Raw genomic sequence first — 27,563 nt, 5'->3', positions numbered from 1 at the left:
CAGACAGTCTATGGCCACAGCTTAATGGCCAGTTGGCCAGTGGCTTCGTTTCAGTTTGGACACATCATTAGACCGGCATTGTGGACCAACATGAAATTATAAACCATTTGTTCAACCGACTAGTAATTCTGGTGCCACAAGGGTGACGTCTTTCTACCGTTTAGTCAGCTAGTCGCTTACACCCCGAGTCAGAATGTCTGGAAATAACACTCCTTAAATGTGACTCTGCTCCTATTCTGTTCTCTGAACATTTATTTTACTAATTTAAACTTTCTCAAAGAAAAACAACATAATGATCAAAAAGTTGGACCCTCCCGAAGTTCTGCTGATTTCAAAAGAGTTTAACTAACACTTATGTTCAGGAGAGAAACGCTGATGAAGAGAGACATTGTCTGCTATAATGTCCCCCTTCTGTAAAGGACTTTGGTTAAAGCCCTTCTACTTAATGTAGACCTGCATGCTTTGATGTGTTTAGGGGTTATGTTTTCTTTCAAATGGATTTTATATATATGAAATCCTCTTCCCCGTCCCAGCCAGAGTTAGACTGCTACTCTGTGGGAAACACTGATAAATGCAAACTTCAACTTGGTGGAGGAGTACAACCCTGAGGCACTAATTCTGGTTTAACTAGAATTTCTACCCTAATGTCAAAATGTACTTAAAGAGTACTCCATAAAAAGTCCATTCCAACTAAGCTGAAAGTCAGTGAATGCTGACTTCATATAACATCTCTTCATAAAACATTTTTCAACTTGCACAGACTCGTACAACACAGACGATGCTGCTCTGATAGAATGTACACAAAGCTATCGTTTTATGACAGACATGCCATCTCCAAAATCCCTTTCACTTTGAATCTGCACAGGTCCAAACTACTTCAGCATGTACTGCTGCTCACCTGTTAAAAAAGTTACATGGGTTGTAATAAGCGTTTTAAGAAACCTTATTCACAACCCTTCATTACAATATGCATTCTCATATCAAACGTGCATTTATCATATTAGAATAAAACACAATCTAGAAAAAATCCAAACACAAATTTGCAAATTTCCTTTATGTAATCACACCAAACGACAGAACAAAAGAGTGGGAAATATGAGAGCAGGGAAGGGAGGCATTGTTTAGAAATTGGAGAGGCTTGCATAGAAGTGATAAGTGAAGAACTCTGTCTGCGCCTGCCAGTAAGATGGGCTCTAATTTGCTTATTTGTAGCTGTCGGCTGCGCTTTTGTGTGCCCAGTGATCCAGGCCGATTGACAGGCAGATGCTGCAAACGACAGCGCTCAGAAGCACTCCTGTGTAAACACTCAAGTCAATCTTTTTTGTCTTTTGGCACCAACCTGGACAACTGCAAATCATCTCTTTTGATGCTCTAGTAACTTTTATTCCCCATCACCTCTGCTCGCTGATTGCTTTATACATACTCTTATCTAATCTTAAGGGCTTGTTTACTTTATGCTTTTTGAAGAGCAAACGGTCGCCAGAGCTTGTAATGTATCAGCGAGACTGGTGGATGTATCATTTTCTAGTTCAACAGGTTGGGGTGTACAGTAAGAGGATGGACAAACTACAGACAGGAGAGTCAATATGACAGTTAGACTGTTGGGAAAAAAGTCCCACCCATCCGTAATCTGTTTTCATATGATCCTGCTCATTCATAACTTAACTTTATTCTTGCTTCTTTTCCTTTATTCCTATCCTTGTCATTTTCTCTCTCTCGTATACTCTTCACTCCCTCTGTCAACCCCTATCCTCTTTTTGTCCTTCTGCTTCATAATCTTCATTATCTCCCTCTCTCGATTTTTCCTCCCCTCTATTCTATTCCTCTTTTCCTTCTTTTCCTTCCTGTCCCTTATGCCTTTTCATTTCTTCCACTTCTCTCAATTGCTCCTCTCCTCTATTGACCTGTGATCATTTATTAATCTCCCCTTTACTGAGTTTCACCTCTTATTTTCATCTCTCCTTATTTCCTTGTACTCCTCTCCTCTCCTCTCCTCTCCTCTCCTCTCCTCTCCTCTCCTCTCCTCTCCTCTCCTCTCCTCTCTGGGGAGGATTAGGACAGAGTCCCTTTCATCCTGCTGTAATCCTACACTGGCAATCCAACTCCAGCGATAATAAACATCCAGACACAAACACACATCTTGTTGTGTGATATCTCTGTGTTTTACATACAATGTGACCAATACTTGACAATTTGTTTCATGTTCATCTGAAAGAGAGTATCAAAGAAGGGTTTTTTTTTCTGTCAATTTTCTGCTCTGGTTGTTCATCTTGTCCCATGAAAAAGTTGGAAGAGATAGACAGTTAAGGAATGAATGGGAGAAAGAGACATAAACAGTGTGGTGCACCTCCCACCGCGTCTCTGTCATCCCCCTCGAGGTGGAGCCTTGCTGGGACTCTGACAGTTGAGCTCCCTCCTGCTGAGACCTACAATGGCAGATTGGCAGCACTAATACCACGGCTCGCTTTATCTGCCTGAATTAAAACCCAATTGGCAATGGGTTATGGGAATGGCTTACTCAGGGGGGAGCGTTTTATTTATTTATTTAATTTTTCAGGAATTATGTGTGTGGGCGCATTTTAGGAAAAAAAAGAAAAAAGAGAGAGAGAAAACTCCAGGGGTATCAGTCAGCGGATTAAACACTGAACTAATACAGCTAGATGTAGAGCTGTTGTTAGCCCTTTTATTAAGAAGGATGTGTGTTTGTTTTCAAAAGGATGGGTCCCATGTGTGTATATGTGTGTATGTGCTTACAGGAAGTGCTTGTGAGGCAAGCAGGATGTGCAGGAAGTGTTTGGCTTGGCTGGGCTGTTAGTTAGGTTGCTGGCCTGCGGATTGCTGATGCAGGGGACAAGGATGAAAGATTTCCCTGCATTCACAAGACATTTTAAAGATTCAGAAATCACACACACTTCATCAAGAAAATTCCTGTAAAGTCAACAGGGACAAAGACGAAGCACTCAAGAAAAAACTGCTGTGAACCTGGACTAAACGAGCCGCACATCAGTTTAATTCCACTGGGCGGAAATGAGAGGAACCTGGTCACTTATGAAACAAAGTGTGATGGACATGCTGCATTTCTGCTTATTACATAACCGTTCCATGTCTCTGCTGGAGAAAGAGCAAAGTCATAGTGTCAGAATAGGACAGGGTATTAAAAGCAGGAAATGTTACTGATCAGATGTCAACCTAAACTGTCTGGGGATTTGAATAAAAATGTTCTAGACCATATTGTACCATGTACCATGAAAACCATGAAACTGAAGGTACTTTAACACCTTGTTAGAAAATACTTATTCCTCTAGTACCGCCATAGAGCACTATTTACAGACTCCAAACTGAACTCTTCACAAGACTTTGTTCATCCAACCAAAAACCCAAATATCTTCTATTGTGTAGTGTGTAGGACTAGGAACTGCAACCAATTCTTCACATTGAAGAGGCTTATATAAATGACTGTTGTAAAAAAATGTTGTTTATACATTATCTTCCACTGGGCTAATTGTTGTGACTTAGAAATACATTGAATTCAAAAAGTAATCACTGAAAGCTGTTGGGACTTTTGATGTTGATGACCAATGTGGACAAATGAAACATCATCTCTCTTTGCTTGTCCCGTACAAAGTTTAGTAGTATACTAAAAGTCCTTCTTCAGTCGTTAAACATTCAAACGTACCACTCACGGTGAATCTTTTGCACGGAAAATGTGAAAAAATTTGCACTTCTGTTGGCAGGCTGTGACACGCTTTGTCTGACACCGACCCAGCAGCAGCACCAAGAGGCATTAAAAAAAAAATAATAATAATAATAATAATCAGTCTTCTCACTGATGGTCTGGTTTGCTTACATAGGTTATAAAAAGGCATCAATACCAATTTTGGTCCATTTCATTAGATTAAAAACTCATCACAGGTCCTTTAAAAAGCTGTATTGTGACGTGCATTATTAAAAAGTGATGTCAAATAACTTTACATTTAGCCCAAAATCATATCCATTGTAACACCCTGCATTAGAAACCTAAAGGTGGTAAAACTCTATAAGAAATAGAAACAAAAGAAGAAGATAAGTAGTAAAGTAGAAGATTCCTGATGTGCAGATTGGATTTGAGCTGAAACAAAAGGAGATGGAAAGAGTGAGGGAAGGTGCTGAAAGAAAAATCAAAGGGGGAGGGGGGTTGTTATCAGTGCACATACAGCCCTGTCACCAAATTCTCTGTGACATGCTGCAGCTCCCTCCCTCTCTGCTCACACTCTGCCTGTCCTGTATCATCTGTGATGACAGCTGATGGGAAGATGGCCCACTCAGTCAAGGTAGAGGGTAGGCCTGAGTCCACGAGAGAAAAGACAAGCAGAGAGAGAGAGAGAGAGCTCTCATAGAGTACACATGACCTTCTCGTCATCACGCCCTCTCATCTGGTGGAATATTTCCCCTCAGCTCTCTTTCAAGGTCGTATTTTTATAACTCTCCTGGGCCTGTTACTCCACTCATCAGCCACATCTATTATAGATATACATCCTGTACTCACAGATCCCTGAGGGAAGCACTTGTGAAAAAGGTAAACTCTTCGTTGAAGGACAGAACCAGTGTGTATAAAAGAGAGTCTAGTGTTTACACATCATAGTCAGCCCCAACCGACTCACATGTTACATTTTGTTTCTTTTTAAAAATAGATTTTTTGTTGGGTTTTATTGTCTCTGGTGTTTGTTTGTGTTTGCTACATTCTACATATTCCTGGACCACACTCAGATTCAAAAACTGCTTTCACACTTCACCAGATGTGCAAATTTACTCATGCCAACCACCTTGGTTGGCATGGTGTATGTGAGAAAACTGGTTTTGTATTGAAGTCTTACATGTGCATCAGGTTTTAAAAACAAGTGTCGAACAAAGCAGTGAGATAAGAAAATGTGACCTCATCAACCATTCAATACCTCAAATATTCATCCTTTCTCATTTTTTTTTTTTTTTTGACCAGATTCGTCGGGCCATTTGACCTCCTCTCCCCTGGGCTCACCCACGTCCCACCGGGGAATGCACCCGTCTCTACTCAGCCCGACATCCATGGGGCCCTCTGGTTCCCTTCACTCTCCCATCAGCACGCTGAGTTCTCCCATGAACGGCCTGGCCTCACCCTTCTCTGTCATCAGCTCGCCCATGGGCCCCCACTCTATGAACTCACCCGGCATGGGTTACGGCCACAGTGTCAGCCCCCAGGTAAGGCCTGTAACAGATTGAACACGTACACAAATGAACTCTCACACTTCCATGTATTTACAACAGCTTCGCTTTAAATGGCTCCTCTAGGAATGTTGAACTGACTTGGGTTTGAAGTACTGTATAGCTACTTCTAGAACATGTCAAATAAATGTTCTTTTGTCAACATTTACAATCTTTTAGACAGGAAAAATCAGAAACTTGAACATTTATACATGTAGGAGAAACTAAGTATAAACTGAAAACAGCTGTAGGGAGGTCGGGTGTAAATAAATCTGATCTTGTTCATCACAGATTTGACAGACCATGAGCAACAATAAAAACCAAAGCCAGATGATTAAGGGCCTGTGTCCTCTGGCTGTGTTTTATTGTGCTGGCAGTCCCTCATTTTCTGTACATTACCTATACAGTTGAGCGCTTTCAGCGTCTTCGTTGCCTGTCAACATTGCAGTGAAAGCAGAAGTCGAGGAAGTCACCACATCCTGCCAAGTAGTCCTGCACAAAAATCCTTCAAAACCTTAAAAATGCTGTTTTAACCTTACGTTTTATTGATAAAAGTTGTGGTGTGTAAGAATTTATTTTATTTTTTAACCTTTTGAGAAGCCAGGATAGCTGCATCCCCCGTTTTCACTCTTTATGCTAAAGGAAGCCAACCCCCTAAGATTAGTATACACATTTTCAGCCCACCAAAACATAGAATTGTACAGAAACTGTTTGAGGTTCTGGTGTGTTTTGACTCTGTATTTATTCTCAGATCCACACATAAATACAGCTGCCCTATTAACTCACCGGACAAATGGCTGTGTTTCATGTCCTACAAACTATATTCAGATATCTCAGTAGTGTAAATTACAGTCACTTACACTTGAGCGCTGACACATAATTTTCCTAAGCCTGGCCCCAGCAGACGGAGGCCCTGCTCTGACCCCGTGTCACAGTTAATCAAGGCCTATTCAAATGGGATCCCACAGTACTTCAGCTCTGTCACTCGTCCTCTGTATCTGTGGCATGTTTGTGGCTCTCTCAAACCATATCTTGCGTCCTTCTCTCCTCTTCTCTCCTCTTCTCTCTAGCTGTCCTCATTCTTTTTTATTTCCTGTCTTTTTTTAAATACTTGTCCCTTTTTACATCATCTCCACTTCCTTACTCGTCCTCTCTGTCTTTTTTTTTTTTCCATCAGTAAGCCTCTGCGTCTTTGGTATCCCAAACACACACACACACACACACACACACACACACACACACACACACACACACACACACACACACACACACACACACACACATATACACACAATTAAGACATCAAAGCTTGCAGTGGCCCAGTTTTTTCGTCTGGAGCCATATCTAAAATTGAAATTGTTTCCCCAAAAAAAGGCAGTGGCTGCCCTTTTTTTGTGTGTTTGTTAATAATTGTGCTAAAGTGCGTCCGCAATGTGATGCTATTTGGGATGGGCTCTCCTCGCTTTTGTTGAGCTTATCGCAGAAGTGTCCCACATGTAATGGAGTTAAGAGCGGATTAGGGGCAGTTTCAGAAAGCGGCCTGAATCTTTTATTGCTCGAAAGCCCCTCTACCCCTCCCCACCCCCTCCCCTTCTGATTCTTCTCCACTTCTTAATTCCAACACTTTCATCTGTGCTGCAGCTTCTGTCCCACAGCTGCATACTTTGTATGCAGGTTGGATGTTTAGGTAGCAAACGCTGTCTGTCTCAGTTAGTCTCATTTGAATAAATCCATAACAAGAACCATTGGGATACTCAAATTTACACAAATATATACATTTCACACATGAGTACATAAACGATATGGCTATGGTTAAAAGTATCAAGTGCTGTAAGTGTGCTATTTTTTTCCTTATTACTTATCCTCACTGCCTGTTGGCCAATCCTGCTGTTTTCAGCAGCTGTATAAAGAGCAGGTAACAGCTGTTTCTGTTGCCGGTGACAGTTAAAGTACTGTATGCACAGTAATTACAGCGCAGATCTTACTTGTCTTATGAGTAATGGATGGTTTCCAGTCTTTAACAGTACTGAGTTGTTCTGAATTTGTTGAAACAGCTGGAATCAGGGTAAATGGCTCCAAAATGACCATTTCTGCCCGCCTTTTTATTATTTTTATTGTTCACATTTTTGTCCTTTAGTTGTTTAAATAAAGAGGCACATATGACTAATGGGTCACTGTTACATGAGTGGCACTGATAAATGTGGGCCTATGTTCTTCAGTGAGGGCTGGGTATAGATGATATTCCTCATTTTAAATGTGCAGTAATACCAAATGAATATTACATAATAATAAAGTGTAATACCAAAATAAATACTGTGTTTCCTCTGGAAATAGAAACTTTATTTGCATTGCTTAATGCACAGGTTAAGGTCAGAGCGGGGGGAAAGTCTCACCACCCTCTTCAGTATGACAGTGTTGTTACAACCTCCCAATGATGGAGTTTTAAACTGGTAAAAGTTCACTTTAAAGGAGCAGTATGTAACTCTGACACCAAGCCTTTAAAATGGGTGCTGCAGTCTAAATCCAAAACATTGGAGGGAGCTTTCTTCTCCCCCCGCCCCCTGCTCCCTAGAGTGGATCTGCATGCAGGTGTCCATGTCCCGGACACTAAAGCTTCAGTATTTAACCAGCTCTGTATCGGTTCTACCAAGTGGCTGCTCGTGGAGCTTATTAGAAAAGTCTGAGGCTTTATAGGTTGGTTAAAATCAGTTCAATCTGAACCAGTTCGCTTGCCCTCTTCCATCGCTGCAACACCTGTTGGTTTTCCGTTCGCCTGGCAAACCAAAGGGCAAGGGGCAAAACGACCGTGTGGGGGAACCAAAACACACAATTCAGCACCGTTATCTAAACTTAGGAGGAGGACAAACTGGCTGCTGCGTTGTTGACAGAGAAGCTAATGTCTAATGATAAAGTAAGGTCATTAATGATTTAATTCAGTAGATATCCTACATATTGGACCTTCAAGGTGTTATTAATATACAGCACGTGTTAAAAATATTTTCTTACCAGTAGTACATAAAATAAAACACTTTATATACTGCTTTAAATGCCAAGTGGAGGACCTTCATTGGGTTTTGGTGATTCTATCAACTAGTATGGGTTTCAGTTTTCCCCTTCACATGATTGGCTGATGACCGTTGCTCGGTTAGGGTGGAGAACAGCAGTTGGATGGGAGAGGTTAAAGATGGTGGCAGGGCCCTGCGGTCGTGAGGCGCGGCACTTCTGATGAGACGTGATTTGAGTCAGGCAGCGTATGCCACTTGCTCTTAACACTCGGCTGACTTGCCGTTTTCATGAGCAGTTGACTGGAACGAGGTCACAGCTCAGGCTCTTCCCTCCTTAACCACCTAGAGGCCTTTACGAGACCTTTGCCTAAGCTAACCACACACACTCACACACCCACCCTCGCCGTACATACCTGTGACCACACACATTATTCATACATAATAATTACAGCAACTTTATATCTTGGCTCCTTTTAGTTTTTAATTTTGCTGTTACCTTATCACAACTTATTTAGCATTGACTGCAAAAACAAGCAGTTTCTGTATTAGGGGAACTCCTTTTCGAACATAAATTCCAGGTGGAAATCTGATTAAACCACTCTGGTTCTCATTAAAAACCTGTGTAATTTCCAAGGAAAATCGATTAAATCCTGAACAATAAGCCTTGACTAATCCTTTACATCAAAGACATAAATGACAATGTCATGAAAGCTGAAGATGAGATGAACAAAACATCCATTCTCACTGGAATCTTACATCCTCCAAAAGCCAAACCACATTTAAAGAGTGAGACAGTCCTTTATCATCGGCCAATTCTTACATCTCCAGCAACACAACTTCCCCTTGAGCTTTGTCCCAACCATACAGACATACTGTGGTTGTCTTCTGTTCTTTTTTTCAGAGGGAAAATTCTCAGCGTTTGTTGCGTCTGTTTTCGTGCATCCCGGTCATTTACAGTGTACAGTATATCGTTGAAGATCTGAAAAGCATCTAGATCGTTCTGAGGTGAACTTGAGCGCTTTCTCTCCAATATGAAATCCATACTCCGTCTTTGTCTTTGTGGTTTCTCGCACAGTGTCTCCTTTTTTCCCCCAAGATGAGAAGAGCAATTGCGAGACATCCCTTTGGATATCTGGTCAGGGAATGGTGCCAAGCCACCGCCATGCCTGTTAGCATTGAACCCGTCAGTGGTCGTGCATCTGTGGGCTTAAACTTACTGACAACGAGGACAATCTCCAGATAGTAGACACCACAACCTTCCAAGCAGCTGGAAGATATTATACGCAGGGTTAGAACACATTTTACACTTCCAATGACAATGGCAAGACTTGTCTAGTTGTTGTTTTTTTGCAAGGGAAAATGGTTCCTTTATCATCAGACCACTGCCGACTCCAATTTTTCCACTTTGCGGCTAAGTCTGAACCGCTCTGCTTTCTGCGCTTTTCCCACCAAAACCTTCCCTGAGAATCCCAAACCAACAACAGGCCTCCAGTGTCTCTCAACACACCCCAAAAACATACATATAAAGCTTGAGTGTTTCTGGAGTCGAGCACGAAGGCAACCCACATGTGAAAAAAGGTGTAAATGTTTTACAAGAAATGAAACACGCTTAATAAGTTATAAATGAACAGTGGTGATGTCATGTGCCAGTTTTAGGTACATCGTGTTTAGTGAGGGTCGCTAGGAAACTGAGGCATAACACACTGGGGAGTACGAAGGAGGAAAGAGAGAGAGAGCAAAGTGGACCTCGGCCCCTTCCTGTGTGGGAGTAATAAAGGTCCATTTCGCTGCTATAGGCTTTGATGGACCTCGCTGTAGTCACTCTGCATGACATCATGGTTGCAGGGCTCTAATGGCTGCACAAAGGGGCTCTGTGTAGGGTCCCAGGAGAACAGTTAAGGCTCTCTAACGTCAATCAACCCTCAAATGGATGGGGGGGGGAGAATTTTTTTTAGCCAAAGCTGTCTCCAGGTAGCAATTAAAGCAGTTTTAGAGACCACATTTTTTACTTGAAGTACTGGTAGATCAAGAAGTGTAATTAATGTGAGAAAACACGTACATAGTTCTTAATAATGGTAGTTTCTGGCCACTTAGCATTGTCAAATTTCTGAAGGTTTCATAATTAGCAATTTTATTTTGTTTTATTTTTGAACAAAAATAGGATGTGTTTAATTGTGAAAAGGGTCTGTAATTTATGAAAGTTCATAGTTTAATAATTGAATTAAAAAACAACAACATTTTATTACAAATAATTCAATTTGCGAGTTTCAAACTAGAGGTATATGGTATTTCATATTTCCCAAACACACCTACTCTGGACGCAGTTATTTGTTTCCAAAGACCTCAGGCCATTATCTGAGATCTAGTTATATGTAGTGTGATATCATCAGGCCTGTGTGTGTGTGTTCTGACATTTGTGGGGCCACACGGGAGATGAGCCCATTTAGAAGTTTGCAGCCATAAGGTATAGAAACATTAACATTAGGGTTTGAGTTTCAGTGAGCAGCAGCCTCTAGACTCTGCGGTTTAAATGCCTCGGGGAGCACATTTATTTTAAAGCTTCAAATAATCCCTTCAGGGCTTTGATTGCATGTGGTGGTGTGATCTTACAGCAACTCAACACTGTCATGTGCACTGTGGCATGTCTGTGAAATGTAACGACACTCATTGTGTGACCTATTCTGTTTTTTGTTTTTTTGTGTCAGGTTGCTGACACACCTGTACGACCTGAAGCTGCACATGCAACATACTTTCTCTCTCATCCTTCTCAACACAAATAATGAGGGCTAAAATGATACACCATCAATAAGAGTGTTAGCTCTGTAAATAAAGGTTAAAAGTCACTTCTTGTTTGAAGAGCTAATCAAATTCTGACTCTGTAACATATAATAAACTACTATAACAATAAACTACCAGCTTATTTCTGTAGGTTATTCTGTACTGACAGACTTGCAGGATAGATATATCTAAACACAGCTTAATCAAGCAATGGTTTGAAATCAGAAGACTGTTTGCACTTCTGCAGGATTGTTTGCTGTTGGACAAAATGCTCCTCAGTTACTTTTCATGTAGGATACCAGAGGACACTCCAAAAGCATGATGAATGACTTGATGACACCGGGCGCACAAGCAAATTAATCACTGGGTGTCACCCGTTTTGCACCACTAGGTGTATTTTTAGACATTCAGCTATCTCTAAATGTCTGGCTTAAGGTCAAGTCTGTGGAAAGTGGAAACACTTGTGGGATTATAGTACATATCGTCACTAGTTATAGCTTGCAGGTTAAATAGTTTATTTGACTACTTGAATCACTTTCTGGCATCCTATTGTTGTGGTATTCTGTATGCACAATATTCCATTTGGTGCCTCAACATAACAATAAGTCATAGACTCTGCTTTTTACATTATTTAACTTGTAAATGTATGAGTCATTATTCCATGATAAGAATGAAGAGTCATGCTCTCAACTCAACTTTATTTATGTGTAAAGTGTAAAGTGCTGAAAATCGCATATAGAAAAAAACAAAGCTTTAGAAAGTAACAGACAAGAACAACAAAAATAAAAATGAAAGAACAGGTAACAATTATGTACGGCGTAAAACAAAACGTACAGAGCTATGGATCCTTGAGTTAGAGGGGTTATTGAAAATTGAAGGCAACTGAGTAGAAATGTGTTTTGAGGTGAGTCTTAAAAATAACAGTAGTGGGTGAGAGACTGATGTTTGGGGGTAAAGAGTTCCACATTGGAAGACTGTTGTGGTCTACAAGTCATAATCTGTCGCCATAATGACAACATGCAATGAATTTGCTTTCAGATCCATAATTGTTTTGTGATAATCAAAGCGGACATTACACCAGGTGTAATTGGACCAGGCTCAATGACAAAAATACTCATTATTGGCTTTCATATCTGGTCCCGTTTGTGTTCACGTTGTCTTTTTTGAAAATGTATTTAGATCTGTAAAGTTGAGGTCACACTGACTGACTGTTCACTCAATAATTAAATAATTGAAGGAACAATGATCCTGCACCATCATTATAGATGTGAGCATCCAAAAAAAAAGCTGGATTTATTCCTGAAAAGAGTGAACTAAAGGTAGAGAAGGTGGTTACAGTTCAATCACTTCACTGACTTGTGTGAGATGAGAGAGACGTCATGGTTGTAAGAGCTGCTGTGTTTCCTTTACAAACAGCTCATCCACACACACTCACATAAAAACACACAGTGCCTAAAGGATGTAGTAACACACGTGCATGAAGATAAAAACACAATGCAGCATACACATATGAGATCTACACACACACACACACACACACACACACACACACACACACACACATATGGCACAGGCACTTAAACTACACCTATGTGTGCCCTACCCTGCCTGCACACACACTTCTGTGGATGCCAAAAGCATTCACACACACACACACACACACACACACACACACACACACACACACACACACACACACACACACACACACACGGATAGTGCCAAGCTGAGGTGAGGCTACAGCTGAGAGTCACTCAGCATATTCCCGCTTCACTGCTGTAAGGCGTGCTTCCTTTCATGCCACTGATAGTCTTAATAATCCTTTTTCTTCCACTGGAACAAAAGTTTTTCTTTTTTTGCCAAAAGACAGACACACACGCGCAGGCAAGCACACATGTAAGCGCCAGCTGTGCTTATGATGATTCATTTTATCTGTTGTGGCACAGCATGGGGCGAGTGTCGGAAAAGCTCCGAGCTGTCTACAATAATGGCTGCTTCTCCTAAATTCTCTCCGCGGGGAAAGTAGAGAAAGTGTTTTATTAGAGCGGAGTGACAATAATCTTGGAGGTATTTCATGACAAGGCCAACTTTAGAGAGATTTATACGTCATTGTTCCGCACTTTGAAAATGGTTATATGAGTGTTCACTTACAAATCAATGTTAGTAATCCAATCAATTTAGGGTGCCAGGTTATCCAGTTGAGACTACACAGCATCAAGGCAAAGCACAGTTTACTAATAGCCTCCAGTAATATGAATTAAAAGACTTATTGCTCAATGCAGACTTTGTGGAGTCATTGTACATAATTCTGCTTTGTAAATGACTTTAGGATCATTATTAAGCCCACCCACAAAGTTTACATTTGAATTAAAATAACAGCAGGGTCTTCAGTGAAGTCATTTACTACGATTTGTATAATGCCCCCGTATGTCGCACAGCAAATGTTTGAACAGGACAGACCGGTCAGAATCCCAGCATCAGAATGAGTTTCATTAGTCTGTATCACTTGTGCACCAGCTCGCTCTCTCTCCCTCTCCTCATCACACACATAAATGTATTTCCTTCTCTTGTCTAGTCCATGCAGTTCTCTCAGATGGAAAAAAAAAAAAACATCATCCCGCTGTCTTTTAATTATCAGTTTTATCCCACACTCCCAAGCTTGTCCATGGAAATTGTAATCAAACACACATCTGGTCTGCGAGCTGTACAACCCTTCATCTGACACTGATCCAGTGGCAGTGATGACAAGCAGTGCCAATACAGAATAATCTATATTCTTCTGATGCTTTTACTTGCTTTTTTTTGGTCACATAGAGACATCAGCATTACAGTAATTTCAGTCTGTTACATGAACAGATATAACCACCTCTCAATATGTTTCAGGTTCTGAATAGAATCACTTCCTCACGTTTTAAAATCCCCCCTTATGTGGCCCTGTAAGAGCTCAGGGCTACAGATAGTGATTTTAAGACTTCAACACACCTTAGAAAACTCAATGAAAAACTTTTTAAGGTTGCATGTTGACACATATGTTAGGGACCAAAACCATTACTCGTTTCCCTATCCTGTGTGTGACCAAATACACCTCCAGTGGCCCCGCAATTCATCCACAAATAACTGAACTGCAGCCTGACTATTTTGAATTTGTGAGCATGCTCACACACGCATCTTGTTTTTAATTCCATTTGTAAACTATTTTGTGTTTCCACAAAAGCTGCTGCTCACTGAACAGGTGTCATTCCAATACCAGTGCTGTAATCTATCCCAAAGGGTGTCTAACTGTGACTACACCCTGAGGGCCTCAAAACAGCCGACCCATTAGCATAGTCCCCATGTGTGAAACGTGATCCCCTGTTCTGCTAATACATGTCCAGATAAGACTCACACACTCACAGCGCAGAGATGAAGAAGAAAGTTCTTTACTCATTCCTCCCATGCTTTGTGGAAACCGCTGAGAGAAGTTTGCTTTTAGGAGGAAGTGATTGTTGCAAGGTCGAGTCAAAGGTGAGAGGTGTCGCAGGGTTATCATGAGGTTATATCGTGACCTGATCTCTGGCCACATCTCACAGGAGGGGGGGGGGGGGGGCAGCTGGTGAGGTGTTGTCTCCTGTCAACACAAGATTTGTATCCCGGCTGGCTCACACCTCCTCACTCTTTTCATTTAAGCCGTGTTTCTCGCCTTGAAGCGAAAGTGAATTAAAGTTACTCAAAAAGATATCGGTTCAGGCAGCGATACATTTCCGGGGAATGAGAGTTTTCTAATCCTGGGTATGTAGTCGTGCTGTGTATAGGGAAACCTCATGGAGTTCTCCTGAAAGAACACTTTCAGTCAAACTTTCTCTGTGTTGGCAAAGGTGCCCTTGAACTGGAAAGCAACTGAAGTTCCACATGAGGGTTGTGCATTGAGGAGTGCTGCACTAGGATTTGATGTCTCCTTTTGAAGTGTCTTTATGAGCAAAGTCTGTGCTCTGACTCGCTGAATCGAGCTAAGCCTGTCTTAAGCAGAGGCCTCCACTGTCTCTGCTCACTCGAGGGACGGCTCCTCTCTTTTCATTTCAGCACCACGTGTGTTGTCATAGCATACTAATAGTTTACAGGACCGGCTCTACTGCCAAGGCCATTCTTTCTCTTTAATTGAATTAGAATGACAATACAATATGTTTTCAGACTCCATCTCTTTGTTTGTTTGCATATTGTTACAATAATAAACTGGATCTGATTGTATTTTATTTATTATGACTGTCAGTAATTGGTCGCTCATTAGTCATGGGATGATTATGAAGCACTCTTTTAAGGGGATGCTGTAGCCTTTGGATAAACATAAAAGAGTGATGAAATGATGCATCACATATTAGATGGACAGACAATTATTAGAAAGCAATATTTTACAATTTAATTATCAATTTAAGACAAACATTTGCTGGTTCCAGTTTCTGTGGGAGTTTCTTTTTTCTTTTTCTTTTTATGCTTTTGTTATTTGAATATCTTGGAATTTTAGACTGTGTCTCAGTATGTTTGTATACAGATGGCTTTGGACACTTTTGAAGGATCTTTTTTTTTTAAAGTTCTGACAAAAAATGTAGGACTAGGGGTAGGAGTAGGCAACTTTGCAGAAACTACAAACAATAAGCTACAACTTACAAGTATCTAACTGCAAAATGTCAAAGCCATCTCCCCCAAACACTATAAGCAAACTGCTTAACTTGTGATGTTGATGCATTAGGTCCAAATAAAATATAATCTATACAGAATGCCTACTTTAGATATATATAAAAAATTCTGATAACATTAAGGTTTTCAGCAAACTGCAGCTATTAGGGGTATACTCCTTTTTTCTGATCCTGGCTCGGTAAGAGTTAGGTATAACAGAAAAACCACCAATGCATATCATCCATCATCCATCTGTTGTTAGTGAACAGTGGGTGAAGCAGTCATTTATTCATGCTCAACCACTGCTTGTATCAGCCAGTAAAGGGCAGATAACATGTGCAGGGTAATGGACATTGTGTTGAGGTTTGGGCTCTATTAATACACACTTGAAGCTGGGGTTGCTACCAGTTTTCTTTTGCCTCTCTCCGATGATTGGCACCTCTGGGTTATGCATTAACATGCTAATATACATTAGCAAACTGCTAATATACATTAGCATGTTTGACACATTTCCAATGACTTACTGCACTGCGAACCCGAAAGTTCGCCACACAACTGATTTAAAATAGCAGACAGGTCCTCCATCTCCTCCATGTCGTCATGACACATTACTCTGTGTCTCGTTTTGTTTTGTTGTGTCTACTTCTTCTTCTGCATTTGTTGTTTAATGGCAGTTGGCAAAAGGTTACGAGCACTATAACCACCTGGAATGAGGGAGTGTATACTACCATGTGTGACTGCCTTTTACATACTGTGACAGTCCAGGACCAAAACAAATACTGTTACCTCCCTTAGCAGCTATTATGTCTATTTTTGGATTCATGCTAGAGTTTGATGGTTCAAAATGGAACAAATGCTAATCTGTCCACAACTTTTTTAAAGTATATTTAAAAAAATTATGTGTATCACTCTTAACACAGAACTCATCCCTTTATCAAAGCAGCAGCTCTCAACTTTGTCCTCACCTTCTTCTCTTCACAGCTAACACCCATCTGAGGAAGTATTAATTTACCGTTTGCATTGTGCTGAAGGCAGCGGGTGGTGCAGGACATATAATCACACATTACAATTCAGTGCAGAATCTGACTCCTACCAGCAGACAGAGACCCCCCAACGTACTGGATGTACCAGTTGAATGTCTTCCACAACATGTTATGTAACACCTGCAGCACATGAAACAGTGTTGTTCAGCTGGAACATTACAGCCGCTTGTGTTGTACATCGTACTGCAGGGAATCTTATGTCCTAGATTTCCAGTCCTTGACGTTAAATGCCCCTCGTTTGTTTCCCTCCGTCAGTCTCTAAAAGTTTAAAGCAAAGCGTTCCACTTCAAAAAAAAAAGACAGACAGGCTGCGTGTGAGGGGAGGATTGTCGAGGGGTTTCCCAAGACGGTGCGGCTATACACACAGCTGGCATACCTCCCAGTGAAGGGTCACATGTGGAAGGGTATGTGTTGTAGGGGAGATCGCACGTATTCTATTTCTAGAGTCAGTCCTGAGCCACTTTAATCCCTCTGCCTTGCCTCCATTGCTGTGGGCACAAGAGAAAGAAAGAACCCCACCAGCATGCCCACCCCCACCACAGGGAGAGCAATGTTGCTAAGATTGAGTTGCAGTTTTTACTGAAAATAGATTGTGAGTAGAAGAGCCTTTTTTTCTGTCAGGCAGACAGTGGGCTTTTTGATAGAGACGATATCAGCAAAGGAGACAGCTCTGATAGTGCTGTGCTGCAGGGGAAAAGACTAGACTGAGTCGTTTAACTGAGGTAAGACGTCACGTTGTGCGTGTGTGCAGAGATGTGGGTGAGCTCGCAGAGGTGTGGGTGTGTGCATGTGACGCCGAGGCTGCTTCCAAGCAACCAATGCAGCTGTGCTGGAGCCTTTGAGACTCAGAGACGTACTCAGAAAGAAGCAAGAAAGGTTTTTTTTTTCAGCACACAAGCAACATTTTCATCTCAAGTTGACAATGAAAACTTTTCTATTGTGTAATAATAAAACACACATGGAGCATCACTTCAATACTCCTTCAAGCCCCCTGGTTGTACAAACAACTTTTGCAGGATATTTACCTGAGAAATAATCTTCCAAAAATGAATTACTTTGCTTTTGTATTGCTTTTAATATGTCTTTGTGTAAACAGGGTGTGAAGTGCTGGTTAGTGGTGGGTGTAAGAGCGTGAAGTGAATCATGTGGCAGAAGTTTGAACCTTTTCAACCTTCTGAACCAACCAAACAGTGGATCCATCATTTGCATGCAGCCAAACATTCAAACCTACATAAGCTTTATATAAAAAATTCAAGTCAGGTCCCAAAGTCAAGTTCCCATGACACCACATATCATGCTGAGTTATGTGGAAACGTGTATAAAAATGATGCAGGAGACATCCAGAATTTTCTGTTTGAAGTCGAGGTAAAGAACCATGGTTGGAATATTTCACTCAATGTAAGCACACCTTTAGTTCAAGGGAAAAAAAATGTATGCAGCATTGCTACATTTCTTCGACTTTGAAGCTTTTTAAGAGGAATCAAATGTTTGAGTGTAAGGTTGAAGGAGATGCCACGAGCCACAGCAGCTCAGTGTGTACTTGTGTATGTGTGTGCATGAAATGTGTGTACTAAAATGTCATACACATTCATGTAAAATATCTGTCTATGAAAGATTCTGGTTTTGCGTACTTGTGCATTCATGTACACTGCATTTTAAAGATTTTGCATATCTTGATGTCAATGTATTTGCATTTTTTCTATGGCACAATAACCGGTATTATATGTTTAAGCACTGAGCCTAAGTCATGGAGTCAAAGCTGCATGCATGCAAAGTTTCACAATTTGTGAATAAGTTAAATTTTTGTGACAAGAAGAGTCAGTAGTCTTTATTATTCATATCATTTAATGTCTAGCTGTTTTATTTATTTAGAAAGAAAGAAAGTGAGGGTAACCAGACACAGGGTCAGGGCTGGATAGAAGGTGATCAAAGAGATGGTGACATGGGTGAGTGAGGTCCTTCCAGATGCTGAAAGCTTTTCTGTGGATGTCTTCCAGTGCTGGGAGCTGAGTCCCAATGATCCTCTGTGTGCTGCTGGAGACATTCTGCTGCAGAGCCTTCCTGTCAGTGCAGCTGTGGTACCACACATAGACGCACTGTGTCAAGATGCTCTCTGTGGAGCATCTATAGAAGGTCACGAGCAGTTGATGGGGCTGGCCAGCTTTTCTCAGTGTCCTCAGGAAAAACAGCTGTTGTTGTGCTTTCTTCCCCAGGGTGTCGGTGTTGATGGTTCTCTGTAGAATCAATAGTTTTAACTAATGTTTTCTAACTTTCACTTGACATATAAAGTCATAAAATAGTGAAAAATAGTCGTCAAAATATCCCAGAGACCCAGGTGTTGTCTTGTTATCTTAACTCAGGTGATTAGTGTCCTTTAGTGATTATCAAATAATTCTCTTAGGGCCAGATTTATTAAAGGTTTGCATGTCTTAAAACGTGTGCAAACTTGATACCACCAGCAAAAAAAGTGCTATCTGATCTACTAACTGCACGCAGTGAGGATTGCGTCTTTCAAATGAGCAAAACAACACGCATCGTCCTTTTAGTACGTTTGACTTAATGAATATTCATATGGGGCGTTTCTGCCCTAACGTGCAAAATACTGGGAGGAGAAAATGCAAACAAGTTAAGTTAGTACACGCATTGTGATTTACCAAACCTGACAAAAAATTGCGGTGATTGTGACGATGTCTGTATTTAACACCTTTGAAAAGAACATGCTAATCCAGGAGACCAGTGTTACACACAACAGGCTGCTGTTATTGTAGTTAAGAAGGCATAAAGGTCACGTTTTTCCCCACTAGTGTTTACATGTTTCAAATGACAGAAAAATAAATGGCAAGCATTTATTTTTTAATTTGATTCAATATTCTAATCGGAAGAAGAAGTAAGGAAGAGAAACACCATGATTAAACTACAGGCTATTATTGCCATATATCCAAACAAAACTGAACATTCACAGCCTCTGCATTCTATAGAATTTCAACATTGACATTTATGTCGTCCTATTTCCCTCTTTTTACCAACATTATATTTTAAACTGGGGATTTCCTTTTTCTCTGGTCGCTCGTCTCTCCCCCAGCTCGCCCCCTCTGGTGCGCTCCTCTCCATAATGCGCACGTCACCTCCCTCTAAAGCCCGCTGCTGCTACTCTGTAGGACGCTTGGATTGGGGGACCTCACCACTGTTTGTACCCCCGTCTTCGATACCTCTCTCCAGGGCATTTATGTCTGATCAGACACAGCGCTGACCAGCTGTCTGGAGCACAACAACGGCCCGAGTGTAGAGCACCCGAGCCACAGAGGACACAGTGTGCACATCCTGCTCAGTGTATGACACTTCATTCTTAAGATTAAGGGAAGAAAAGAGAGGCCCTATTTAATGCCGATGTTTTCTTATAACCAAAATGTTCTTTGTAATATTCAGATTTATCTCCTATAACTAGAAAGTATTGTGCGTTTATTTGCCTCTCCCACTAATACCTATTTTGCGCTTGCAGTCATCCTGCTTTCTATCCAAACTCTCCATGATGTAAACCAGTAGAACACACAAAAGCCTAACTTAAATAGTACCGCCTCCACAAGGTTTGCACCTGTTGTCATTCACGCAAATTTTCTTAGTAGATCACCCGCAAAACGCCCACCAACCAAACGTGCAAACTTTTGGAGTGAACACGCAATTTAGTACTCTTTAATTGGGAGCTTAGTAAATCTGACCCTTAATGTTTCAGTGCTACTCTTATATAAAAGGAAAATGCAAAGTTGTCACTCCTGGACTTGAAGAATAAATATACTCTGTGTTTTTTTGTGGACTTCAAATGGACTTTGTGGCTGTTTGTTTGCATACTGTATGTTTGTTAAAGGGCACTATTTGCTGCCGTGTATATACGTTTCTTTGCCCTTCCAGTCTGCAGCTAATGTTCTCTGTCAGATCACTGTAAACACAGCTGAGGACAACAAACTCGCCGAGACTCTCGCGTTTGTCTCGTCTTCATGAAAACAAAAAGGCTTTCTGTTCTGTCTTGCCCGATCCCTGCAGACAAGGGACATAAGTTCTCTGCTACAGTCAGAGCTAAGTTAAGAGCCAAGAAATGTTAGCGCTATCAGACATGTCTCATATGTGGTAACTTAATGAAAACACGTCTGGCTATATGAGACCATGTGGCTGCTCTGCCAACTCTGCTCTGTCTCTCTCTCCTGCCCGTTGTGGGTGTGTTCCACTTGTGTGTCTGAATGTATTTAATTTGTTTTCCCTTTTCTTTCCTCTCTGTAATGTCATTTTAGCATTAGCTTAGTCGAGCAGACTTTTGCTTTTACTTTCTAAATTTTACACTGGCTGGTGCTAATGGCTACTTAGCTTAGATTTATTTTTCTCTGCACATTTGGGATAACTCATATCCTGCCCTCCTAATGTTTATCTCCACTAGAAACAGCATGGTGCTAGTTATCATAATTAGCCTCCCCACATTCTCCACTTTTAGCAGGAGGCGAGGAGAGGTCACTTTCAGATTCATTTTTTAAAAAGCTCTAATGAAGGGAGAAGGAGGGGGGGCTTCAGTTGGATTAAGACTAAAGGCTGCAGTCGCTCTGCTGCTAAAACAAATGCTGTCGCCTTTATTCCACTGTACTGATAAATGTTGCAGTGGAGTTATGCCAGTGCTGAATATTTGGGTGCCAGCGGGGCTTGTTGAGAGCATGAATAAAAGAGTTCCTCGGGTGGAGTGGTGCAGGATCCTGCTGTGCTAGATTTAGATCTGACACAGGAGGGAGGAGAGCCACAGAGGGAGCGATAAAAGGAGGCAAAAGAGCTGCTGACCATCTGTATTGAGTATCAGAAGTCACAACATCCTTTTTCACTTTCTGTATTTATAAAATGTTCAAGACGATGTGCAATTACATAATTCAGTCTGATTTATTTTCACTGCTTGTATGAGAAAAAAGAACCTTGTGTTTCCCCAGCAGACCTGGCCTTCTTTCAATAGTTAATGTCATCAGATAACTATGCACCGACAGTTCAGCTATGTGACAGGCCTGTGTAATGGGGTGTGTGATGTTGCAGGTTTTTTTTAGAGTTTAGTGGGAGCAGATTTGTGACCTGTCGGCGTGTGTGTTTGTGTGTGTTGATGTTCCAGCTAAACTCTCCGATGAACTCGGTCAGCAGCACAGAGGACATAAAGCCCCCGCTGGGTCTAAACGGCGTGATGAAGGTACCCGCCCAGCCCTCAGGAACGACCCTGTCGCTCACTAAACACATCTGCGCCATCTGCGGTGACCGCTCCTCAGGTGAGTGACATCGCTCTGTGATGAACACCAGTGCTCATTTTGACATTTTTATCCAGTTATACTCTTAAATACTATCAGAAAACTTAAGTTGGTATTAGTGACATTTTAGTCTTATGCAGGGGGGGTAGCATTAGGTTTGGCATTAGGCGTAAATATAATCAGTGCAATACGTTTTTTAAACTGGACCATGAGACGGAGAATATTTTTGGTTTTTTTTAAAGATTTTTTTGTAGAGATAGGACATTTGATTCCAGGGAGAGATAGAGAGGGAAAGTAGCCACAGGCCGAACTCGAACCCGGGCCACCCGCTTGGAGGACTACAGCCTCCATTCAGGGGGCGCCTGCACTAACCACTGCACCAGCAGCGCCCCGAGACAGAGAAGATTGCAGGAGAAAATGATTTGCAATTCATGGTTATGATATCAGCTGCTGTTAGTGAATTTGCCCCTTAGTCCTCTGTGTGGATCGAATATAAGACAAATGTATCAAAAGAACGTCTCTTAAGTTACTTTGTTTGGCTTAATCACTGCCACGTACCAGAGATGTCAGTGGACAGGGAGAACTTGTACCCGCAGTGCACTAACACTTAACAAAAGAAAAAGAAAAAAAGTCTCATCTATGTCTCATCTATATTTCTTTTTGGCATTATGAACAGATATTTCACCATCATTTTTGTTTTAAATATGTTGTTGTCTTAATTTAGTTTTATTACAACATTATGTTCAAGAGGTAACCATGTTCAGGCCCGGTTAGTCCTGGAGCAGTGTGGGTGCAGGCCAGCTGGGGAATGGGGGTGGGGGGGGGGGACGACGACAATGGCGTTCAAGCACGGTACGGGACATCCTTGCCTAGTGTGAGTGCAGCCTAACAAACTTTCCAGCTCATGTATTATACTGATTGTTGTTTATGTGGATAGCTGCACGAAGAGACAATAAAAATGATAATGAGCTGTGTGACTTAACTTACCAAATAGCCTTTCATTCAAGTGTTATTAATCAACATCTTCTTAAAAACACATTGAAATCATAAATAATGAAATGCCTTCACCATAATTAAAAGGAGATGATATTTGAAAAATGCACATGACTCTCAGCATAACCAAGAAGTTTTGGGGAATTTGTAATTTAGGGAAGAATTGTGGGAAAGGTATAAAAATAGTTTCTCAGCAGCTGGTATTACACAAGACTTCATTTTGACCAAATGAAAAGAAAGTGGGACTAACCAGCATGTTACTAAAGACGGGGTTATAGCCACACTGAGAAAACCTCCAAAGAAGATCCAAAGATGAACTTTGGTCAGTGAACACCCCAAGGATTGCTCTGGCAGAACTACACACTGCTGCGTTCTTGCAGTGGGGAGATCTTCCTGGAAGGACAACAGTCAGTGGGATTCTTCACAAATCTGGGCTAAATGGCAGAGTGGCCAGAAAAAGAAGCCACTCCTGAGAACATGCATATGAGGTCAGCACGGAAAAAGGCACATGAAAGCAACTGAAATCATGAGGCAAAAGATTGTACGGTCTGATGAAACCAAAGCTCAGCTCAGCTTTTTACTGAAATAGAGACACGCTGTGTGTGAGGTAACCCAGGCAAAACCCATCACTCATCTCAAAGTATCCCTACCGTGAAGCATGGTGACGCCGACACTATCATGATGTGGGTGAGCTTTTTCTGCAGGAGTGGCTTGTAGTAAATGAAGGCTGGGAGCAAATAAAGGCCTTTTTAAAAGTAATTCTAGGTTAAATGGGAGAAATGATCAATATTTATGTGAGAACTATGAATTATTTAAATTGAAGGACAACTGCAATTTAATCTTTAATGAGGTTCTATTCAAATATCAGCTGCCAACATTTATCTTTTTTAATTTGTTTAGTTTTATCTTGAAACCTGTCATTCAAATGGTTAACATACATTCAGATATGATGTGCTCGGTCTGACTGAAGTGTGTTAAATGCCTCCAGATCTAGCTCGACTGACACATGTTTTTTTTTTTTTATGGCTGTCCATGTGAGGTTTCATCTTGTCACGTTATCATCGTTCTTCTTGTCTTGCTTTTTCAACTTTGGAATTGCAGAATTTCCCCTAACACCAGATTAACTTCTTGGTTGAATGTCTTAATATTCTGTTTTTTTAAGGGAGTCCTTGTAGGAAGACACATCAGTTAATTTAAGGACATTTGTTGCTCGTTTACACGGCACAACCTCACTGCCGCGTTCCATTCATCATCTGCTATCATCAGCACCAATTTAACCTCAAGAACATTCAACCAAAGTCATCTGTAAGGTCACCAAAGTGTTTTCTTCACACTCAACAAATAAGTCTGTGTTTAGAAGTTATTCTGCGGACATCCATGAAATGTTTTCAGACCCGGGGTTGGAGTGGAGTATCTAATTCTTTGGACAGCTTTATTGTCATCCTGCGTCATCGGTGCTCCACCGAACCCTAGGGGGAAAATCAAAACAATCTTTAATAGCAGGTCATGCTACATTTAGCTGTACTTAGGGGTGGGGGGGTGGGGGTTATTTATCTTCTATGGTGGTCTGAGCTAACAAAGAAACCATTTGAGCAACGCAAGTGAATGCAAATGTACTTCATCCATCATAAAACAAAAGAAAGAACTGTTAAGAGTACAGTACTGTACAGTAACACAAATCCATGAGGGCCCCCCCTCAGCTTATCTTCAGTAGGCCCCCTCTTTACTCCTTGGATACCTTAGCATAACACCCAAACACACAAGATGTTCACTTAAATAAGTCTTTCATCATATTTGCTTTTTTGCTTCCTCAAACAAAATTTCCTGAATGGTCCTTGTGTGGTTGCATGCTGTCTCAAAGTGTTTAGGTTTTGTTCCCACAGTCCTTCATGTTTACTCTTCTGGTGGTCAGCAGTGTGCCGACAACTTACCGCACTAAACAATGGGCAAGATAAGCCGCTGAGAGCAACTAATGCGTCTGTCAACAGCAGCCTGTGGCTCTGTCGCCTCACTGACAACCTGACATGCCAACTACACCATCTTTTACTCTCTATGCTTTAGACACACCATATCTGTCTGTCTCTCTCTCCTCAGGTAAACATTACGGGGTATACAGCTGCGAAGGCTGCAAAGGTTTCTTCAAAAGGACGGTGCGCAAAGACCTGACCTACACGTGTCGCGACAACAAGGACTGTGTCATTGACAAGCGCCAGAGGAACCGCTGTCAGTACTGCCGCTACCAGAAGTGTTTAGCCATGGGCATGAAGAGAGAAGGTACAGCACATACCTTTGAGGATAAAGTCCCACTTACCCATTCCCTCAAGACTCTACTAATCCACATAGACCCACATGATAATTGACACATTGAGACACATTAACATTGAGTTAACAAATTACGTGAGCATGGTCGTGTATAAGATGAAGAAATGTGTAACCATGCATCTTTTTTGGTAAATTGGGAAGTTTTTACCAGATGATTGCTTTTTAACCACTGCACCTTAGAATTGGCTAAGAATCAGAGATCAGATTATTGTCACCCACACAAGATACAAAAGCTGGCAGCAGAAGTACAAGTCATACCATTGACTGACATTGTTAGCAGAACAAAAAAGGTTCCCTCACTTTGGTTGCAAACCTTAAAACAGAAGTTTTTGTTTTATTTAAAGGGAACATGACAACTAACGCAGAGTTGCAAACGCATTGCAAGGTCAGAGGACAAAGCTTTTGACTTGCTCCTGATAGATAAGGACACTTTTTTTTACCCATTCTTACTCTTAAAATTCCACAAGCTTGCAGTTATACGGCATCATACTGCATATTGTGGACATAGTCTCCCCTGTATTTAAAAATCACCCGCAGTAACTGCAAATTGTGCAGAATAATGAATCAATCTCTTAAATTAGAGTTAAATGTGGAAACAATGTGAGAGAAGCAGTTCTCCAGGAGTTCACTGATAGATGATAGTAGATATAGTAATAAAAACGTAACTGTGCAGCCATGTCAACTTTGACCTCTTTTGCGTCCTCTGGAAATCAGCCTCAGTGCCTCTCTTGGGCTCCTAATGCTTTGGATAAACTTAGAAAATGTATGGATCCACCTATCTAGTTACTGTGAAACAACTTGTTTTCCTGAACACAAACTTTTTTGTGTGCTCATTCTGCAGGACAGTCGATGCACAAAATTCAATCAGGCTCCCTAAATTGGATAATGTCCTGTAAATGCAAAGCACAGTGAAAACATTGGACCACATTCTTGAAATTAAAGGCTACTAAACAAATTCACAAACTGTCCCTGCCCCTTTAAATGGTTGCATGGTTTGGCCACATATAGAGGACAGACCATTAATCAAACATTTACTTTTAGATTATACTTTAGTTACACACATTGTACATTCCATGTTGTTGAAAGAGGTAGGTTTATTTAAGATGCAAAACAAGACATAGCTGCTACATAAAGTCACTCTTCCCCTAACAAAGATAACACAGAAAATGAATTTGTTGATGGTGGAGCATTGATTTGTACTGCACAGTCCACCTCTGTACTGAATCCCCCTCTGACTGGAGGTGATCAATATTTCAGGGTACAAATCTTTAACAATGAATCTTCAATTCTAAGTGACTCATTTTCCTTGAATGGATGCGTAGCTCTTAGTTTTGGTTCATGTCCAGTGTTAGAGACAAACTTGTCAGCTCAAATTGAATAACTTGATAGGTAAAAGCAAAAATGAGAATGAAATGATAACTTTTGCTCATAATAGGATGCTGAGCATTAAGCTTTGTATGTAAGCAGTTCTTGCGTGGGACAAACTTATTCCTAAAGGTAACTGTTTAAATTGGAATAAAACTGGACTGAAGACAATCTCATGAAGGGTCAAATATTCTGACTTTAACAACAGTGTTTTAGCTTACACTTAAGCTGTTACCTTAGCTTAGCTTATATGTGCATAAATGCAATTCAAATAGTAGAAGGTTCTGAAAAACAAATAGAAATGATAAAGTGAACAAAACATTTTGATTCAGTAAAGCGATTTGTAATTCAAACATCTCTTCCTGACATAGCAGTTAAAGATTGCTAAGCCTGCAGGCTAGATTGGTAACCGAGTGACAATATCACATGTCGATCAGACACTAATGATAACAATATTTGCTGTGGTATTCTGGTTTTACATACCCGGAAGTTTGCAAATTGAGGTGCAAGTGCTTTTCAGTATAACTAGAAGAGGGCAGGACGAAGGCGAACACACATGTTTTATTTGCTTGCATGATTTATTGCAGCCCTCTTTATGTTCTTTCAATAAATGGCACTGTCTCTTTAGTATTCACAAAAAAAAAAGGTCTGAATTGTTTGATGCTGCCTGAAGCTGCCTCCAGTCTTGGCGAGTTTGACTGCTGCTTGAAGATCCACACTGTTTTCAAGCACCTTCAATTAAAGATTATAGAGCCAGTAAAACCAGGAAGAGATGCATTGTCTGAGGGAGGTGGGGGGGAGGGAGGGGGCAGACAGTGAGGTGTGAATTTTAACACTTCATGAGGGTGTTAGAAATATTAGCGCTCTCAGCAGTGCTGTTAAGCACTCTTTCACACATTAAATAAATCAATCATTGCCTCTCCCCATTA

General features: G+C 41.0%; 1 protein-coding gene across 4 annotated transcripts in view; it reads left to right on the top strand.

Moving 5' to 3' along the window:
- rxraa (retinoid X receptor, alpha a) overlaps positions 1–27,563 on the top strand; it is a 109,576-nt gene that overhangs the window by 60,576 nt on the left and 21,437 nt on the right. For 2 of the 4 annotated variants that reach the window (XM_061061866.1, XM_061061864.1), the window contains exons 3-5: positions 4,976–5,214; positions 21,825–21,975; positions 25,042–25,221. In XM_061061866.1, the coding sequence (XP_060917849.1) occupies positions 4,976–5,214; positions 21,825–21,975; positions 25,042–25,221 (570 nt within the window). Of the gene's footprint in view, positions 1–4,975; positions 5,224–21,824; positions 21,976–25,041; positions 25,222–27,563 lie in introns of all 4 variants that reach the window. The other 2 variants (XM_061061863.1, XM_061061865.1) reach the window with 1 other exon arrangement.

Source organism: Labrus mixtus, chromosome 17 (genome assembly GCF_963584025.1).
Source record: "Labrus mixtus chromosome 17, fLabMix1.1, whole genome shotgun sequence".
In the NCBI taxonomy this organism is placed as follows: Eukaryota; Metazoa; Chordata; class Actinopteri; order Labriformes; family Labridae; genus Labrus; species Labrus mixtus.
The sequence above is the reverse complement of the archived record's forward strand: the minus strand, read 5'-3'. Positions and strand labels throughout refer to the sequence as shown.